General features: G+C 38.5%; 1 protein-coding gene across 4 annotated transcripts in view; it reads left to right on the forward strand.

Moving 5' to 3' along the window:
* exoc6b (exocyst complex component 6B) overlaps positions 1 to 21,127 on the forward strand; it is a 98,315-nt gene that overhangs the window by 21,269 nt on the left and 55,919 nt on the right. For 2 of the 4 annotated variants that reach the window (XM_084109060.1, XM_084109062.1), the window contains exons 7-14: positions 7,577 to 7,777; positions 9,729 to 9,797; positions 16,328 to 16,411; positions 17,468 to 17,514; positions 18,053 to 18,173; positions 19,154 to 19,225; positions 19,843 to 19,940; positions 20,866 to 20,971. In XM_084109060.1, the coding sequence (XP_083965186.1) occupies positions 7,577 to 7,777; positions 9,729 to 9,797; positions 16,328 to 16,411; positions 17,468 to 17,514; positions 18,053 to 18,173; positions 19,154 to 19,225; positions 19,843 to 19,940; positions 20,866 to 20,971 (798 nt within the window). The remainder of the gene's footprint in view (positions 1 to 7,576; positions 7,778 to 9,728; positions 9,798 to 16,327; positions 16,412 to 17,467; positions 17,515 to 18,052; positions 18,174 to 19,153; positions 19,226 to 19,842; positions 19,941 to 20,865; positions 20,972 to 21,127) is intronic. The other 2 variants (XM_084109061.1, XM_084109063.1) reach the window with 1 other exon arrangement.

Consider the following 21,127-nt stretch of genomic DNA (forward strand, 5'->3'; position numbering starts at 1 on the left):
GTTGTTGTATCTCAAATCACTCTCTTGTTCACTCATTTATATATCTCCTATAGTGAATACATCACAGTGCACTACATGGGAAGCCCTGTTTCTGTTAAGTGACGCAATGTTTCTGCTTTTGACAACCTGCACAGCCAATTCAGACATTTAATTTTACTTATCTGAGTGAAGTAAAATAGTTTCATGACCATGCAGAGCAGTATAATAGATTTAGAGGAGTTGTCCTGAAAAGGACTATACATTATAATAACTGTATAATCTTGCCAATAATTATCTTTATAAACATTCAAAATATATATTACAAAAAATGTACTGACCCCAAACTTTTGAACTGTAGTGTATGTAGTTTAGGTTCAAATGGAAAAAACACTGGTATTTGTTGCAACTCTTCCACTAGCCCACCTCTTGGGCCTCTAGGTGATTGGCGTTTGAGACCTCCTGGTTTTGTGGGCCATCTGTATTCAGTATTGAGATTTATTGAAGGGATTGTGGGAGTAGAAATAAAGGGAATCACGTAACAGGGTGAAGGGTAGATTGCACAAGATGAAGTCAAATTGGGAACAATCAGTGAATATCCCTCTTTTTATCTGTACGTTTCTACTGACCGTAACAAAACCCCATAGAGGGCCATGCAGATGCGCAAATAAGTTATTGTGCCATTTTAAACCATTAACATAAGCTGTAAGGATTAATCCCCGTGTGTAATATTGGTTGGATGTAAGGTGGATGAGATTGCCAAACAGATAATGAAACACACTGGCTCATGTGATTTTGGTTATGTGTTTTCTTGGGTGCCTGTCCTACCCTTCCAGTGGCCTCTGGCGAAGAACAGCAAATTGTACTGAACGGTGTTCAAACTCTTGAACCACACGATTTGCAGCATGCACAACCACCCAGGCAAATGCACACACACTTATGTCAACATCACCATGTGCTGTCCTAACCATGCGCGGCTGTTCGGGTTCAAAACGTGGTTAACTGCTTTTCCTCCCACCCTAGCGTCCTCTCATCTCCCATCATCTCCCATCACAAACTTCCATTTGACCCAGATTCTGCTCATGCTGATGCGATCCATGTCTGACCCGGTCTTGGCCACTGACTTCAGCTACTGCTTGAGTCTCTGAGATAAACCTTGATCTGGGGTACGGCTGGATCTGATCTTCAGCGACTCCCTTTTGGGAACACACTGTTTGAATGAATCAATCTTCCCTGGAGCCTGACTTCGTATCCCCAGGTTTATCTTCTAATAAAAGAGAGAAAGGAAGTGTGTTTTATAAGTTTTGGTGAAAACTAAAATGGAACCTCGAGTAAGCAATTACATTTGGGGGGGGTCGTGGGGGTCGTGGGGTTTCCTAAGGGAACTCTTATTGTTGCTCAACACCACATACCAACACCTTCGCATTGTGTCGGCAGGTTTTGCATCACTTACTTTTTTCTTCAGAAAATGTCAACATCTTCCCCCTTATTTCTTGGCTTGTAAACCAGCAAAAACACCTTTTAATCTCATGTCAATTCTCCCTTTTTCCCCCAGCAGTCAATGCTCTCCATCATGTAGTTCCATTTGCATCCAGTAGGTGGCAGCAGAGGTCATCCCAGATTCTGCCTGTCTCCGCCGCTCCGTAACGTCTCCCGCAGAAGTGGAATGTTGGTGTAGAGTTAAACCAATATTCAAACTCCAGTAACCTTTGAACAAAGTGACCGTCCAGTCGGCACTTGCCAAAGCCTCACATTCCTCCTATTAAAGTTTGTTTTCTTGCATGTCTTTGAGTCCTGTAAGATTTGTCTTCTTGGCACGCGTTCATGTGCGTGTGTGTTTTGGCTGTAACCCGGCACGTGCTGATTAAGGCAAAGCTATGGAGTTGTTCCTCAAAAGTAAACCAAGTGAACGATAAATCAAGCTCTAATGTCACCTTGCACAAGCTTTCTGTTAACTCAGAGAATCAATCTGTAACACTCTCTTATTCTTGATTGCTGACACAGACGCTGGCTCCTGGTTCTGACCTGCGACTTCTCCTCGCTAGCAGATGTGACTGCTCTGCTTACATGTTGGCACTCGTTGTGGCCTTTTTGCAGCTTCAGTAGTGGTTTCTGCTGTTAAATACAGAAGGGTGTCGTCGCTCTTTCTACTTTTTTGTGGGTTTCTGTTCCAGTGGTTTTGTGGTCGAGTGACGTTGGAGACATTCTGACTGTAGAAGCTGGAGAAGAATAGATCAGTTGCTCTTTGCTGACTGATGAAGAACAGAGCGCCTTTTCCTCCCATCATTTATATTTTTCTTCTGTTCAGGGATTTTACTTTTTCTCTTTTGAACCTGTATTTGCCCACTTCTTTTTTGAATCATTTGGTAATTTTTACCCGTCCATCTCTGCATATTATGGTCACATTGTTAATTCTGTGTGGAGAAATACTTGAAGTTTCCACATTCTTTAGGCTGACGTCACAAGACAGATGGCATCACTACCACCGCCAAATACCTTTGGGCAATAAATCGGTTGTTTCAGGGTAAGACCCTCAACCTCAAGTGGATCCACTTCCCTTTCCACAGCAGAGATGGCTTCTCTTGAGCTTTGGATGTCTCTCATTCCCTCCTCCCCACTCCATTCTTCCATCCCCGACTCCAGAGGAGCGAGTAAGCGCACGAGCGAACCGCTAATAACAGAAGGCTATTTGTCTAGGGGCTCTGTGATCCAGACTTGCAGACTGGTTCCTATTCCACTGGAAATTAGGCCCAGTCTCTGTGAGCCTGTGATTGTTTTAATTCCACTAACAAATTATCTGAAAATAAATATATTGGGAGATCCAGTGCTGTAATAATGGCTCCATTGTAAGCTGTCGAGCACAGAGAGTCTGTGTGTATGTTGAGTATAGAGAAGTGGTTAGTCAAAGATTATGTTATAGACCTCAAGCTTGAATTTTAATCTTCCTTTTCTTTTGAACCCCCTATTTGCCCTTTTGTTATGTCAGTCACTTCTATTTCTTAGCCCAATTTTTTGCTCAAAGTTTTGTTCCATTTTACTCCTTTTTGTATATTTTCTCTGAAGGAGCATGTTTATACAATGACATGACAAATGTTTCCAACCATCTTCAGAATGACTCTTAAAATATTTTCTTCATTGTCTTCTGCTTTTTATTTTAGAGAGAGGTTGGTTATATTTAGTTATTTGGAAATCATCACCTTTTGCCAAACATCGTTATTTGACATAGTCAATCATATGAATGTTAAAAATTCTGTTCACTATCAGTAAATTATGCAAATGTATATGATTGAACATTTAACAAAGCTGCAGTGTTCAGGGAAACCTGTTGAAAATAATCTTTGTTTTAGCAGTCTAGGCTTCTTAAAGGAAGGGTAGGCAATTTCGGAGAGGCTAGCAATAGCAAGCTAGCTTTGAAAGCATTAGATCCCACCATCCCTTCAGAGCGCTCCCCAAAGCCACACCTCCTGCTAAACGCATAAACGCGCATACAGCCAGAGCAGAGTCGGCAAGGCGTCTCAAAAGCACATAACATTACAATAATAATGAATGTAAACAACTTACAGAGATCTGACTTGTAACACCTGACAGATGCAGATTCATTTTGGAGTTGATAGTGTTGACATTGAAAGGCATAAATCTGAGTCTGAGGACGTGAACAGCTCTGGGTAGAACGTCATGGGTTCCCATCTCGTAATTATGGTAGTTATGGCGTAAACGCAGCATAAGCTCGTTGTTTGTTTTAGGAGGAACTTTAAAAGGCAGCTGCTGTTTTTTTGTGGTGCTCAGTGACTGTCTGTCTACAACTTGTCTACAACTTTCGCTCAGTGACTTGTCTGTCTGCCTTACAGAATGCGCTGATAACGCGTGATGTCTGCACGAGCAGAGTGCGCAGAGGAATGGAAATACATTTGTTCACAGGCAGGTACGACGTCCTATCATTGCATTTGGACCGAAATTTTTGGAGACTTCCACAGAAGATAGATGTTCCAGGGCTGCACGATACATTGTTTTAACATTGATATCGCGATGTGCGCATGCGATATAGTCACATCGCAGGATGCGCAATGTCAAGTATAGGGATCATATAGGGATTGATTGATCCGTACGGGCCAGCTGGCAGCTGTGCAGCCCTAATATGTATTTATTTATTTATTTATTTATTATTATTTTTTATATATATATATATATATATATATATATATATATATATATATATATATATATATATATATATATATATATATAGATTTAGACCACATCTATTATTGATTGCTTTCAGGATGTGATCAGGAGGGTTTCAACCAGTATGGTAAAAAGTGTATGAAAAACATTGCCTGCCCTACCTTTAAGTATTTCATTCTTTTTCTTCAAAGGAATATTAAAGTGCCCCTATTATGATATTTTAAAGATTCCTAATTATGTTTTGGAGGTCTCCAACAGCAGGTTTACATGGATCAAAGGTCAAAAAACGCTTTCATTTTCTCATAATATACTGCACATCACCACATTTTTTCAATGATTCTCAGACGATTCTCTCTAAATCCCTCATTTCCGCGAGCCTACTCTACTCTGCTCTGATTGGCCAGACAGCCAAGTCTGCTTACAGCGCATGTCGGAAACAAAACGCCCATTACCATCATTGAATTCCAACTCCGGAGGCTTCCTAAAGCTTAGAGATTGTCTTTACAATGTGTACAGTAATGATGCCGTCGATTTTACCATATCTTTTTTAGTGCGAGTCCAATGGTGAAACATTGGAATAACTAGTTTTTCACCCAAACCTCCATCGCAAGGATGACTTGATCAGGACATTTCTCAGTGATACGCTACTCAGTTTGTCGTTCATCATGAGATGTTGCAACTGTAATTCCTCACCATCAGCGTTAAGAAGTGTATGTCCATCAACAAACTGATGTGTATATTTCAAATTTATTGCGGTGCACATGCGGGAACTGTATCATTAACTGTATCATAACAGCACATACGTTAGCCGAGCACTAACGTGAATGAGAATTTGCTTTCGCAGAGCAGAAAACGGCGTCTTATCGACATGTACACAAGTTACAGCGTTTGAGGGCTAGTCAAGTTGTTCGCGGGCAGTTGATGTAGAACATAGGTGGGCATTAGGCAAATACGTTACCCAGTGATGTGTAGCCTTAACGGAAGTGGGATTCGAATTCCTGACGAATCGTTTAGCCGTTTCAGAGTCGATTCTTTCTTTTGAGAGACAATAACTTTATTTATCGTACACTTTCGGCTTCACAACTTTGCAGATTGTTTACTTTCACAGACAGCTACATTACACACTGCATGAAAGGTATTATTTGAAAAAGCATAATAGGGGCATCGAAGAAAAAGGTACCAGTACTGTGTATGTTTTTTCATGGTCTATACAACCCATGAAACAAATGATACATCTAAATAAAAAGACAGCCATACAATATAAAACTACTGATGTATAGATATTTTTTATGAGTATAAAATTCAATCTGTTTGAGGTAGAGATGCACCAGAATTACTTTTTTTACAGAAACTGATATTTCGATAAATTTTCGTTTAGCTGAAAACAAAAATAAACTATGAATGCTTGATTGATTAAACTATATTGTCCACTAATGTGGAAATTTGTCATTGACTCTGACTCATATACACACAATGTATAACAACATTCATTTAAAATATGCAATTGCAAAATGATCAAATACTTAAGTTGTTTGAGATTGTAGAGAGATTTTCATCATTTGCAATGATTCATGGGGGTGGGAGTTGGTAGCTGAGTGAAACTGAAGTTCTATAGAAGCATATGTCATCACGTAACAATTTCCAAGCTCATGCTAAGTGGATGGGATTTTTACTTCTATTGCAACCTATTCACAATTACAAATATTTCTGAAGGGAATACGTGCTGTACAACAAACTGCATAACTTTTTAACAACTAAAGATATTTTCAAAAGGAATAATCTTTTTCCTCTCTTATTTGGCATGTTCCTTTACTGCATTAACAAAGTCACATTCTAGTTTAAATCCTGAAATTGCAGCTGTGGCTAACTATGTCTTTCGCTGTGAAATTCAAAAGTTCTTAATAATGGAGCACTTCATGGGGCCACTGAAGGAAAGGAATTTTTGTAGTGTTTGTTTCTTTCTTTTTGTTTGCCATCCAGTACCCCATCACTCTGACGCGAATGCCTCTACTTAAGATGAGAAGACCGAACTGAACGAGTGGGACATAACAGCCAATGAAGCACAATAGGCAACACACTACTGTAACATACTGCATCCGATAAACCCTCGCTATGACGCACATGCCTCTACTAGAGGTTAGAAAAGGACTAGAACTTCAGACATGTTTAAAGAAATAAGTGGAGCACAATACAATTATGAATACAATGACAATGCTCAATCTTTACATAGTCCAATTAGTGCATTTAGATCTTCTCATTCTCAGAGAAGAATTATTAGGATAAAGTGTTGGCTTGAATCCTTTTTGTGAAAACATCAAGCAGCCACAACATCCACCTTGCATCCTATTGTCAGTTCTTTTGCCCTTATGGTGTTGAAGTTTTCTCTCAATTACCTTTTTTGTCTGCTTCAAGAGACTGGGTTGAAATGTTCACAACATTTCCTGTAATGAAGTCCTTTAAATCTGATGTTCTTCATGGGAAGGAATTCTTGAGTTGCAAAGGTCTCTTCATGTGCCACCATCCGATATACCCTCGCAATGACGCACATGACTCTACTAGAGAGCTCAATCTTTGCGTAGTCTAATAAGCTCATTTGGACCTTCTCATTCTCAGAGAAGAATAATCAGAATAAACAGTGTTGTCTTGAATCCTTTTTGTGGAACCACCAGGAAGCCCACAACATCCCCTTTGTATCCTATTGTCGCTGCTTGGTTTCTGTTCTCTTGTCCTAATGGCGTTTTGGAGTTATGGAGTTTTCTTTTTTCAATAAAGAGGCAGTTTTTTCTGTTGTCTGCTTCAAGAGCCCTCCATGCCCGAATCTTGCTCCCCACTAAATAACTTGAGAGGTCTGTAAGGAGAAGGTTGTGTGCGCATTGAACTTGGTCTTGACGTCAGACGCTGTTAGTTAAAGAATAGTGTTCTATTGAGGAAATCTCATCTGAACTCTCACGTTTTGCTTATGGGAAATCCTTTCACAGGTGCCTTTCCCTTTGTTGGCACAAATGGGAAAAGACGTACTTTGTCAACATGTAGAACAGTATCGCTATTGAGTTAGAATGTCACATGGAAAATGATTGACATAAGTTCAGTCTTTGTTATTTCTTGGTATCGTGGGATACTAAAATACTCTCTCTCTCTCTCTCTCTCTCTCTCTCTCTCTCTCTCTCTCTCTCTCTCTCTCTCTCTTATTTTAAAGTAGCTTTGCAGAAATTAGTATTGTCATGAGAAAAAAAAACTTTTTATTTGTAATTTAAAATGTATTCAAATTTCATTTGGATTCTTGTAAAAAACAAACAAATGTAATCTATTTATCTATCAATCAATCTTTGTTTGTGCAAAAATAAATAAATAATTAAACGAAAAAAATGAAAGTCCTACCATATGTTCCTCTTCACATGTTGCTGTGTTTGTTTTCCAGGCACAGGTGCAGATCGCTCGTGACAATGCCGTGACATCACAGCAGCGGTCAGCGAGTGGACGGAGGATACGGAAGGAAGCACGCTCTGGCACAGAGGTGGACAGAACTGAAAGCAACCCCTTCACAGAACAGGATTCTGGGATATTGGATGTAGAGTATGAAGAGGAGGGCGAGGTGAGAGAGGAAAGATTCACCTCAGCAGTTAAGCAGGCTACTTTTGTGCACAGGCACTCTATGAAACCAGAAAAAAAGAGAATTCTTCATTCAAATGTGACTTTGGGTATTATTCTCTGTTCTTGCTCTTTTTCCTTCTGTGTCAGTCCTTCATTTGGGTGGGAATCATAATGAATGTAACGGTTCTGGTTCTGATTCTTATTAGTGATTCCGCTAACAATTCTTTTAATATGTTTGAGATGGATTTAAATTATTATTATTTTTTAAAATCAAAAATGTTTCTACACTCATTCAAATAAACAACCAGCCACAAAACACAGTAATGGTTCTTGGTTCATTCAGTTAAACATGTCGAAATTAATCACTTAATAAGTGAGTCAGGTTAATTCAGTAACCACTCCAACTGATTCAACCTTTGTATGAATAACTTAGATCTGGAAAACAGTCACAGTTTTTTAGTACAGTGTTCTATCTACATTAGCCAAAAATCTAAAGTCAGCATTTAGTTAAAAAATATATATTTTAATGGAATCTCTGAATATTGACTCTAAATCCCAGTTTCTCTGTCTCTGTTTTCGTCCCTCTCCATCAGTCCCTTTCTCCTGCTTTACTTTAATATCCCTATGGACTTGCTGTTGGGCTGCCTGCCCAGTCCAGGATCCCCTCCCTTTCTTAATGGAGCGTCTCAGCTCCGCAGTCGTTTAGTGTCATTAGGCCTGCCCTGCTCCTCTGAGGCAGCAATGTGAGACGTGTGGAGCATGCAAGACGTGCTCCCCAGCTGTTGCTACCACCGGCACGGAGCGAAAGGATGATCCTCGCTTATGTCCTTAGAGACAAATTAAAATGACACAATCAAGACAGTCAGTGTTTTGACGTGCTCAGATAAGCGTGTGTGACTTCTTGTTTTGGTGTTTTCACTTGCTCAAACTGAAGCAACACAAGATTGACACTTGTTGTGTTTATACTAAAGCACTGGTGATGGACTTTTGTTTTCCGTTTGCGTTATGCCAAGCAGACACTTTCATATCAAAGCAACTAACAAAAAGTTACTTGCTAAATAAACGTTAATGTAATTGTTGACTAAAGTTATCATCTTTACCTAATGTCTTACCCAATTCCATGATGGTGCAACATTGTTGACTATACTATTTTGATATCAGTTTGATCAACATAAACATTTCCACAATAGTTCCATAAGTGAATATTTTATCTTCAACTGACCCTGGTAAGGTTAATGCTTTTTGCCCTCTTGTTTGACCTTTCCCCCTTCCCTTCCATCCAAGCTTCAATTAGCCTGTGCGTCATCATGTTTTCCTCTTCTGGCTCCTGTTTGAGAAGCACTGCTTGTGCCAGGCTTTAATCTGCTTGAATCTCTGTGCTGAGGGGCTTCCTGAGAAACGGTTGTATCCAAAGATGCAGATCAGTGCCCGTTTAATGACCTCTTGCCACCTGAGCGATGTCCCCTTGTGCCCCTTCGTCCTGTCTGTAAACTGTTTGTAGGGGAGTATGTTGGTGTGAACACGCCATCCTTGAACCGGGCAGACATTTCCAGCACTGTCCCAGTGGTGCATCAAGACTGAATTGTTTTTTCCACATTCTCTGGTTTAATTGTTGGTGGTGCCATGAAGTAGTCGGGTTTGAATGTCCCTGGTTGCTATTTTGCGGGCGCCAGATCAAAGCTGGTATTGTTCAGTTGGCCATTTGTTTGGGTTACTTTTGGAAAAAGAGTCTTTCCTATACTGGTAAGGTCAAGGGTGGCTCAAGTCAAAGGGAAATAAAGAGAATGTGATAAGTTAAATGTGGTAAAACTACATTCATTTTACACTACATTCATTTCATGACCTTTGAAAATCTAAATAAATTCTAGTTGAAAATATCTTTAATGTTGTTTTTCCTTATTGACTTCCAGCTTTAGTGCTGGTTATTTGTATAGGATACTATGTGTCTCTCACTGACTCACTGACTGTATTTTTTGCAGATTCCTGGTGCGCAGGACTTGGTGGACTTCTCTCCTGTGTATCGCTGTTTACACATCTACACTGTATTGGTAAGTATTTCTCATTTGCATTCTGTTTTATTTCAGGTTTGACTGAAAACAATCTCTATGCTGGCCCTCACGCTTACATATAACCCTCACTTTGTTCCCCAAGGCCTTTTGTTGCAGTGTTATTCTCAGGTAGAGAATGTCTTGTGTGTTTTCAGCATATGTTCCTGAAAATGTGGATGTGTATTTTAGTGTGTGTATGAGAGGTTGGTCATTTTAAAATTTCATGTGTTAATGTTACCGTTTTATGAGTTGTTGATAATAATAAGAAATGTTTCTTGAGCACAAAGTCAGCATATTAGACTGGCATTTTAAACTATATTACAATAGAAAACAGTCATTTTAAATTGTAGCACTAGTAATATTTTTATTAGATTTTTGGTCAAAATCATGCAACCCTACATTAATTTATATCTCTTTATGCTAAGTACATCTGTTAATCCATGCTGGCTGGTCTTTTAAATCTAAGCGGCTAGCACCAGTTGTTTGTCAATGACTTTGCTGAAATTTGCCAGTGGAAACTGCTCCATAGTTTACCAGCAAGTTCTCCACCCAAAAGTACCCTGGAATGTTCCCTGCACAAACAAATGTTTCATTTGACGCAGTCACAAGTAATGAAAAATGCATCAGTCAGTGTTAATTTATTAACTATTAACTTGCTAGACACACACATTTGTGGAGTCAAGAGTCTTTAAACTATTTTCTTGTGGTATGCTTCAAAATATGACCAAGAATTTGGTGTAGGTCTACATGCTTGGGTGGGTATGTCTGTTTTTTTTTGTTTTGTTTTTTTACACAAGGGCGCACGTGTTTGTTTTCGGAGTGTACGTGCTGACAGCTCCTCATGAAGACTCTTGAATTGTTTGAATTGGTGGAATGTCACTTTTATGACCCTTCGGCCTGTAAATTTCATGTGCGAGCAGATGGACTGTCATTACTACAATAGTCTTTGTAATGGAAGCTGGTGAGAATGGCATGCTGGGGGTTCGGGGTAGAGAGGAAGCCTTTAGAGTTCATGTCTTGCCCTTTTTTTGACCAGTCCAAAGCTGCTCTGGAAACCCGGTCTAGGAGCCGTCTGAGGACGCAGAGGAAAGGAAGGAAAAGTAAAGGACCAGAGTTGTTTGAAAGTGACCAGGGAGTCATAGAAGGGAGACACACACACACTGTTTTGAGGTTATAGGAAAAAAAGCAAACAAATGAGAAAAGAGCCCCGATAAGTGAGTCGATGTGTTTCTTTTTAAGAAGGAATGTTCGAGTTTTTGTGTTTCCTTTCCCTGGTGACCCTTGAGTCACCTCAGACCCTGGGAAATCACAATGCTTATTTATACAAAAACAATCAGAATTGCACTTTATATGTCCCTGAAGAACTTTTTTGTTTAAACGGTGAGCACAAACTCATGAACGCCTGTTTCAATGCGCCTATGGCAGATACTTCCCATTCACTGTATATTCAGTGGCCTGAACGCCCCCATAGGAAGGAAGTTGTTGAGACTGTTGTATGTTTATATGGCGATTGGCCTTAGTGTGACATCACTCCAGATAATTTAAACAAACATCATGTAAACACTGCTACACGCTACTGTAAAGAGTGAGAGGCACAGAGAGACACTTGTGGAAGGGAGGGAAACAAGTCAAATATAGAATTTGTTTTTGACCGTGGTCCTGTAGATGTACAATGGTGCTTTTTTGGTCTTGCTCTGACTCCTGAGCTGGCTGCACTCCAGATGGCAGGAGGCGCTGAGGGGGTTCACCTGGGTTTCCTTCATACCAAGGGGTCGTGACCCGGCCACGGTGTACCTTGGCTTTTTATTTTTTGCATGTGTGTGAGACAGTATGACTGTGAGGCTTGGAACTATAAGTGTGGAGCTGCTGCAGAGGAACAGGAAGTTGAACTCTGGTTGGAAATTCAAGCCGAGGGATGGAAAGAATAAGGATGGCGAAAGAGAACAGGACAAGAGAGAGGTCAAAGTGCCCATTGGAGGGTACAGCCTGTTCTTTTGTGAAGTTTGGCTGAAAAACTTAAATAGAAGACAATGTGTTAAGTTTTTCTTCACACTGCAATCAAACAATTGACATTTTTATGAATCTGAAGATAATAAAGTTCAAATGGACAGAGGAAAAAGATTATCCCTATGGAGTGGTGGAATTAAAAGAACAGTGGACTGCAATAGAATAGAAGGCAGAGAAAAGAGGAATTGTGATATTTAAGTTTAGTTGTTGAAAGTGTGACCTCTCTGCCTCAAGGTCTTGCACTTACCATAACCTCTTATTGTTTTTACATTGCCAGAACACAGCCAAAATGAAATGCCATTTTTCTTTTCAACTCGTGTGACCTCAAGTGCAGACATTTAATGATGTCAGAAATCCGAGGCTGGTGGAGATTTCCTGGGGTCACTTTGTACTCTTATCTCTGTTTGCTCCTGTAGAACTGTAGTGTAAAACGGTCATAGATCTATTCTATTCTATTCTATTCTATTCTATTCTATTCTATTCTTCCTGGCTTTCTTTTCCTGTTAGTCTCCTGTACTGACTTCCAGCTCAAACTCCTCCTCTTTGCTCCTGATGGAACTCTGAACAGTGTCTCCATTCTCTGACAGTTCTGGTCTGTGTTCAGATCAGTAAAAACAGAGACTGGTTGTGATGGGCCAGCTGCAGAAGGAAACCCTTGAGAAGGAGATGTTGGCACTGTTCTCCTTTGATTTTGACTGTTTAGGTTAAGGAACATCTATATGAGATGGAGCATTTGGACTTGATTAACTGAGTTTAGACTGCAGTTGGTAGACCTGCTCTTCTCAGTCTAGTAACCGCACAAAATTATGTATAGCCAACAGGATGGACACACTCAGTTAAATTCCTTTCACACAGAACACAGCATCCTTCTCTAACATCCTTTTTGTTCCTTCTCCAAAATTTCTTTTTAAGGATTCTGAGGTAATATACATCCTGCTCCAAAGAGCCTGTTTCATCAATGACCGTATATTGTGCAGGAGTCATACTTCGGACTGTTCAGTTTTGGGGAAGCTACTTTGAAGCTGCAGCTGCTCATAATTTAAAGCGAGTGGCTATGAATCATTGAATCCATTTTTTTATTTTTATAAGTTGATGAATGAACCATCTTGAATCAGAAATGAATCAGACTTCCCAACACTTTTTGTGAGAGACTTTTTGTATGCGTGTGTGTGTGTGTGTTGTTGTTGCACTTAGTGTTGAACAAGTTACTTTCTTATACTTTCTTTTTGTGTTTCTCACTGAATTGTTCAAACTTCTGTCTTTCATTGTACTCTGAAGGCCTTTGTGGTCAAAGCATAGTATCTGTTTGATCCCTGTTTCAGGTTGTTCTGAAGTAATTTGAAATTTGTATAATGCTTTTTCCATTTCTGTGCCCACTGTTTTCTCCTCCAATTCTTATTTCTCAAACCTTATTCTTCCTCTCACATCATTACATCTGGGTGGTCTTGGTGGCGTAGCCTAGTTGTAAACTATTTGGGCTTTGTAACCGAATGATTGTAAGTTCAAACCCTCAAGGGTCTCAGTATCACTATTGTGCCCTTAGTCAAGACTCTGGCATAATAAGTATGCTGTACAGTACGCTGTAGAGTAAATAAGTAAAAATATCCCATTAAATCAGAAATTCACTGTAAAAAGCACAGTGACAATGTTTCCATTATTACAGAATGGCATATTGGTGCCTGCATATTTTGCAACTGTATATTTCATTAAGTGACATAGTGTTAATATACCAATCTACTTGAAGTACCAAATCCTGCTTTGTACTTGTGTACTAATAACCACCATAATAATACAAGTGGTAAAATAGAAAGCTGCATTATGAATCAGTCTTCATTGTAAGTGGTCTGTCTATAAAACATACATAGACGGTGCACAGGATCATAGACACGAAGACAAAACACCATCAAGGTAACATGCATGACACTAAAAAAATGCATTAAACAGTTAACTTAATTACAGAAAAATATATCACAAAACACCCTAATGCACGTTACTTATAAAAAATAAGAACAGTGTCACACAGGGACTTCTTGGAATTGACTTTGAATTTTTTTCACTGTATTAATGCGATTAATTAATGCAATAGTACATAGTATGTACTTGCAAAAAACAAACTTGAGAGTATTTTACAGTAAAATGATTTGCAGTGTGATGTTGAACCATTTATAATTTAAATGGTTAACTTGCGGTTAACCAATAAACCAGGTTTTTACTGTAGCATTTTACTTTCTTCTGTAAAAATTACTTTTTTTTTTAACAGCGTAATCAATCAATCAATCAATCAATCAATCAATCAATCAATCAATCAGTCAATCAGTCAATCAAAGCTTTATTAAGGACACACGTGGTCCAAAAAACAAACAATAACACAGACAAATACAAATAAAAAAATCACGTGTTTACATATAGGCTAAAACGCCAATGGTTCCACATACTGGAGAAGAACCTGACTGAACTTAGGGCCAGGTTTGTCAGTGTTGAAATGATACTGTTTGCAGAGTCTAACAACCTACACATATAACTGTACATGATATTGCGCAGAACAGGTGGGCACGCCAACACCGACAAACATTTGGCTTGCACTGCTCCATCGTGGCACCTTAAGTAGCAGCCTCATTCCATCATTATATGCTACATTGAGTTTCTGCATGCTGCTCTTTCTGTAATGCCGCCACAAATGGGCAGTATACATAGAGGTACAATATGCTCTAAAAAGTGCAGTCTTCACAGATCCTGAGCACATACCAAATTTGCAAATCAACGTATTAGCTTGTGCATAGATCATACAACACTGTCTATAAATGTCCTAATCATCAGACAGGTCATCAGTTATATAATGTCCTAAGTATTTAGCCTCATCACATACCTTAAGGACAATACCAGACAGAGAAAATTCAGGACATTATAGTTTCCTGTCCTCCCTGTTCCTAACAATCATAACATTACTCTTCTTTGCATTGTAGTTAATGTCAAAGTCTGAGCCATATTGAGAGGAAACCCTCAATAACTGTTGAAGGCCAGCACTATATGGACAGAAAATCACCAAAACGTCGGCGTACATCAAGTGGTTGATGATAGTGTTACCAACCCTACAACCTGTTCCACAGCTGTTTTGCAGCTTCAATAAATCATCCATATAAACATTAAAGAGAAAGGGGGACAAAATGCTTCCCTGTCTAACTCCATTGCATACATTGAATGGAGCAGACACAGAGACCCCATTTTACATGCATTGACTGATGATCATACCAAAAAGCCAGAATTTTTTTTATGATTTACCGGTACACGATCAAATGCTTTAGAGGCATCAACAAAACACAATAATAATTGTGCAATTATGCTTGTTATACAAATCTAAAATCTCCTTTAAAGCAAAAATACACATACTATCTGTGCCATTGTTTAGGTTTAAAACCAAACTGGTTGTCATTTGTCAGGGCAAACTGTTCCAACTTATTCAGTAAAGTCCTCACTAGGACCTTGGATTAGAATACTGTCCAGAGCTATAGGCCGGTAATTATCCATGCTATTTATTTTGCCAGCTTTGTCTTTATTAATAGGCACTAACATCACAGATAAAATAGACTTAAATATTGACGCTTATACCATCAATATTCGTTGGCAAAGATGTTTTACAGTTATCCAATTTAGATTTCTTTCCAGAAATCATTTGGATTATTTTTTTGCAGTTTCCTTGCAAGTGAGTCAGACCTCATTGTGTTTTCATTCCTCTTTATGAAACGTAGAGCATATTTAAAATGTGCATTTGCCCATTTCTTATATTCAAATAAGGAACCATGTTTATGTCTGCAATGACTTCATGTGTGGTATGTATTGTGGTATGTCAAATTCTATTGAAATCAATTGACATTCAAGTCTGCCTGTGGACACATGAGAAGCTCTGTTAGTGTGCCGTGCAGTGTTATAGCTGGTCAAGTCTTGTCCTGTTGTATTATCCTTTTATAAGAGTTACAGTCACCCGCTCCATCTAGATAAATTGACCAGGTAGTGATAAGTCCTACCGTACTGCTGCTGTTTTCTGTCTTTATCTCTGTCTCTCTGTGCGTGTCTGTTGTTTTTGCGCTCTTTTCTGACTGGGACGTGTGTGCATGTGTTGGTGTCATGCCCTTATAGACTTTGATAGCATTCTGTGTGAGGTGGACAGGAAATGCACTTTGGGACTCTGGGAAAAGGGTCAAGTCTTTAAGCGCTGAATGAGTGCCTTTGTTTTTAGACCACAAGCCTCTGCTGCACTGTATTCTGAGTCATACTATGAGATTAGAAGAGAGAGTACCCGATATGCTCTTTTTTTCAGTTTAGCTTGGTCTCTACAAGTAGAAATCTGTTTTCCTGTGTCAACTGCTTCTCTCCGTCATTACCTTCCCTCTCTTGTGTCAACTTGAGCTTTTCTGGTGTAAACACAAGTCTTACATGACTGATGCTCATTGGTCATAGAGCTGTTCACACAAATTGAGAGCCATATTGTCACTCAGGTGCTTAGAATGTGTATCTGCCTTACACAGGGTGCCCGGGACACGTTTGAGAACTACTACAGGAAGCAGCGGCGGAAACAGGCCAGACTCGTGCTGCAGCCTCACTCTAACATGGTACGCCCTTACACCGCCTGAGAACATGCCGTGTCTAACTGTCTGTCTGACACCCTCCTATAATATTCACTGCACCACCCCAATCACTAACATCACCTGACATAAACTCTCAGGAACTGTGAGGTGGTAAGTCATTAGTGCTACATAACATACAAATTTATACTTGGCTGACATGGATGCATACAATGAACTTGACACCAAGCTATAGTTAATTTAGGGCCTGAAAATTCAAATGGGGACCTCTAGTGTAGATGTTTTCATTAGCTTGCACAACGATTGGAAAATGATGCTGAACCATCGTTCCTGCTAAAATATAGCTCCGTTGCACCCAGTGTTGATGTCATTACAAAATACTTCAGGTATACACTACTGTTCAAAAGATTAGGGTTAATAAGATTTCTTTTAAAGAAATTCATACTTTTATTAAGCAAGGACAAATAATAATTGATCAAAAGTCAAAGTAAAGACATGTTCTATGTTACAATAGTTTTCTGTTTCAAATAAATTGCTGTTCTTTTGAAATTTTTTTAATCAGTTTCCAAAAAATATTGTAAATATTAAGCAACTGTTTCCAACATTGATAATAAGAAAAATTGTTTCTTGAGCACCAAATCAGCATATTGAAAGGTTTTCTTTCAACTTTGTACTGAAAATTCAAAATTAGATTTTAAAATAAATTAAAATGGAAAACAGTTCTGTTTTATGGTATTTTTGTATCCGTGAGCATAATTATTTATTTTTTTTCAAAAACATTAAAGAATTTTACTAACTCTAACTTTTGACTGGTAGTGTATATTAAAGTGTTGAAGACCTTTGCTTAATGTGATTGTACAAGTATGTTGTTATTTGATCAGAAATATGACTTATTGAGGTTATAGAGGTAAAAATGTTTCAAAGAAATAATGAATTCTAAAGCAAATGAAATAAAAATGTTTTAGGTCAATCTAGTTTATTTCAGCAATAATAATAAAAAAATAAAAAAATTTTTTTTTTATTATAGTTGACTGCTCAATTGACTGTTCATAAACTCTCCTTCCTCTCTCCTGTGTTCTCCAGCATGAAACATTAGAGGGATACAGGCGCTACTTCAATCAAATTGTTGGGTAAGTGCAGTGTACGTTTTATTTTGAATGGCCAAATTAACTGAAAATCAATTATAGATGCTTATAATGTTTTTAACACAGGATAGAATTAAAACAGCTGAATCCTTTTATTGGCTCAGTGTTCAGACCCTCCCATTTGCCAAACACTTCCCTTGCTCTGGCCCTTCCTGATTCTCCATCCCAGTGCTGCCGGAAAACTCTCTGAGCTTTAGAATTTATGGTTCTGGAGATGTGGACTGGCAGATTGGTGTTATTCCGAGTGTCTGGATGGGAATATTGGGAAGGCCGGTGTCTGGAATGGAGGCTTTTGCAAACATCCTAAATTACACAAAAAAGGCTCAGGGCACTCGCACAGTGAGATGTCTGGGATTTTTTTGGGAATGTTGCTGGCCTGTTTGATGACTCTGATTCCTTTGGGTGCTGGACAGCCTCAGTGTGACCATTTGGGATATTAGTAATGTAGTTTAATGAAATGTTTTCATACAGTATGATGTTGTAAAGTACTCTTTCATAAACTTTCTTTGTCTATGTCCTGTAGTTTTTTTGTAGTGGAGGACCACATCTTGCACACCACGCAGGGCCTGGTAAACAGGGCTTATGTGGAAGAATTGTGGGAGCTGGCTCTTTCCAAGACTATTGCAGCCTTGCGTACTCATTCAGTATGTCTGCACACTATACACTCAACACACACTGAGCAAGACAAGCCAAAAGACAAGCAGTAAATCTGTTTAGTCAAGGCATCAATTTGAAGGCCAACCTGGAAGCCTAATTCCCCATGACTTCCCTCTGGAATTTCTGATGGGTTTTTAGGATAGTGGTTTTCTAGTACAATAAGGTGGTGACTTACATTACTTGTAGACACTGTGCTTTCACATTTCGTTGTACAACATATACTACCGTTCAAAGGTTTGCAGTCGGTAAGATTTTTAAAAAAATGTTTTAGAAGTCTCTTATGTTCACCAAGGCAGTATTTATTTAATCAAAAATGCAGTACAAACAGTGTGAAATATTGATGCGTTCACTCTAGCTAATATTTTATAGTAATAGTAATATTATATGGTAATAGTTATAGTAATACTTTTTTGTGAATAGAAACTTAAAAAGATTTTTTGTGTGCTTAGTTAAAAAATTTTTTTTTTACTGTTTTAATTTTATGCACCCTGGCCTTGATGAATAAAAGTAATAATGTCTCCCCACCCATACAAATCCTACTGACTTACAAACTTGAACAGTTGTGTAAATTTACCTCAAATGTGAAGTTTGAAACAGTTGTGGTTTTAAAAATGTAAAGAACTGCTATGGTTGTCCTCGTAAATGAACTCTCATCTGTGTGATGGTAGCTGTCCTTATTTTACTCATAAATTGAAAACACTTCTCTAAAACCTATTAAAATTCTGAGGGAACCTATGGCTCAAAAAGACCAACCCTCCTCTGGGTTTTAGGACTACAAACCAGACAGTTAAATTCCCAGATTACAATTGTCATACAATTGTCAGATACTTATTTGCTAAAATCAATGTTTCATAAAATATATATATATATGTATTTTTTTTAACATTTATACCAAGTAATCTTAATCCCTGTGCTTTCCTTCCTGTGCTTCTGCTGTAATCCATCACTCTCTCTTGTGTCTTTGCAGTCTTATTGCACTGATCCAGACCTGATTTTAGATCTGAAGAATCTCATAGTGCTGTTTGCAGACACACTGCAGGTGAGATGGGGTAGTACCTGACCATCAAGACCGCTGTTGTGCTCTTGTTTATATGGATAACGTCTAAGAACAAGGGGTGTCAAATGATTAGATTTTTTATTTAAATCAAATAAATAATCACATATAAAAAATTTGTTGGGCGAAGTATAATTTTATAGACAATATTCTGACAACAAATATTGTGACAAACAAATACAGCATTGAATAAACATTACAAAAAGGTTCAGTATATTGTTTGTTCCGTTTGATATAATGTATCATATCACTAGCCTTCAGTCAGCTGCAATGCAGTGTCAAGTTAAAAGTAATGTGCCTTGAGATCCCTGCATTCTCATTGTCTTTGAATGCAAGTATGTGTTCTGTGTGAATGGCAAAATCACAAATACTTTTAGGTATGTTTTCAAGCTTGAATTATTTAGATGGTAGGAAAATATCTTATTTAATAATTTACATGCGTGTTTTGGGGACATGACTAAATGCGTTTTTTTTGTTGTTGTAAGAAACAAGTTGGACAAATGTAAATGTATAAACACTATTTCATTCTGATTTCTGCTGAGAGTTGCATGCATTGCTTCCTGTTTTCAACTGAGCTGGGTATTATCCACCCCTCTCTTCAGGGTTATGGTTTTCCAGTAAACCAGTTGTTTGACATGTTGCTGGAGATGAGGGATCAATATGGGGAGATACTGCTGAAAAAGTGGAACCAGTCCTTCAGGTGCTTTCTTACCTCTCCTTTTCTCTCTCCCTTTTCTCTGTTTTCTTCATCTCGATGCCTCGGTTTTTCATTTGAGTAAGGATAATGATGATTTGGTTATCACCTTATGACCCTTGAGAAATCCATACTGAAGGAATTATACTAATGGGGTTATGCCCAAATGTAAGGCACGTTCAGTTTAAATCAGGTTATGTTTACTGTACATCATTTGTTCTGATCTGCAATTCAATACTTGGTAACCAAACATCCATTTTTTATGAAATATACATTTTTAATGCCCTCTATCAAAGTACCATTTAAAGATATTGCCTGAATCTTATACCTGTAGTGCTCAGAGATTTATGTTTGCAGAGGCTGTGGATTACAGGACAGTTGAAGGACAGATACATTCTGTCAGGCCAAACTATTAAACTAAAATCACTGATCAAATTACACCCATATGACTAAATCATATTGCTTGAAGGACAAATATTTTCTATTTTTTTTTGTGCTGGGGATCCTTTAAAGAGCATTTAATCCAAAAAATGTCAATTCGTTGAAAAAAAATTGTTAAAGCTCCTTGGAGCTCCTCGGCTGAATCTTAAGAGCAGATGACTTGGAAAGGTTGTCGTAACCTTGTTGGAGTCGTTTTTAGATCCCTGTCAGAGACACTTGACTCACTCCATAAAAGAATGATGCTCTGGAGTCTTTGAATGACTCAGAATATCATTACTGTGGGAACAGGCATTCAAGGAAGATCTGTTGTGTGTGTTAGCCTTGACTGAGTTACACAAATACACACACAGACAGACACACTGCTCATGAGTCCAGTAAATGGTTTTTAGATTATTTAGTCTTCTTAAATATCCTGCTGTTGTCCTCAGGTTTATGATCAGTTCATCTGTGAAGTCAGGTCTTTTCCCCTCACACTTATTCTGTTGGTTAGGCAAATCTTGGATCAGGACAACTACAGCCCCATTCCCGTGACGTCCCCTGAGGAGTACCAGCGGATCGCAGGCCAATTCCCCTTCCAGGATCCAGAGCTCGACAAGGTGAGCATTAGGCACATAAGAAAGCTTTTATCCTAGATATTTTTCTCACAGATTCCCTCAGTTACACACCCTCCAGTCTCCACAAAGACATAAATATCCTCCTGTTGTCCAAGAAGTTGATTGCTAACATGCGCATCCTCTGAAATACTTGAACAA

This window comes from Abramis brama (assembly GCF_963993115.1).
Source record: "Abramis brama genome assembly, chromosome: 3".
Classification (NCBI taxonomy): domain Eukaryota; kingdom Metazoa; phylum Chordata; class Actinopteri; order Cypriniformes; family Leuciscidae; genus Abramis; species Abramis brama.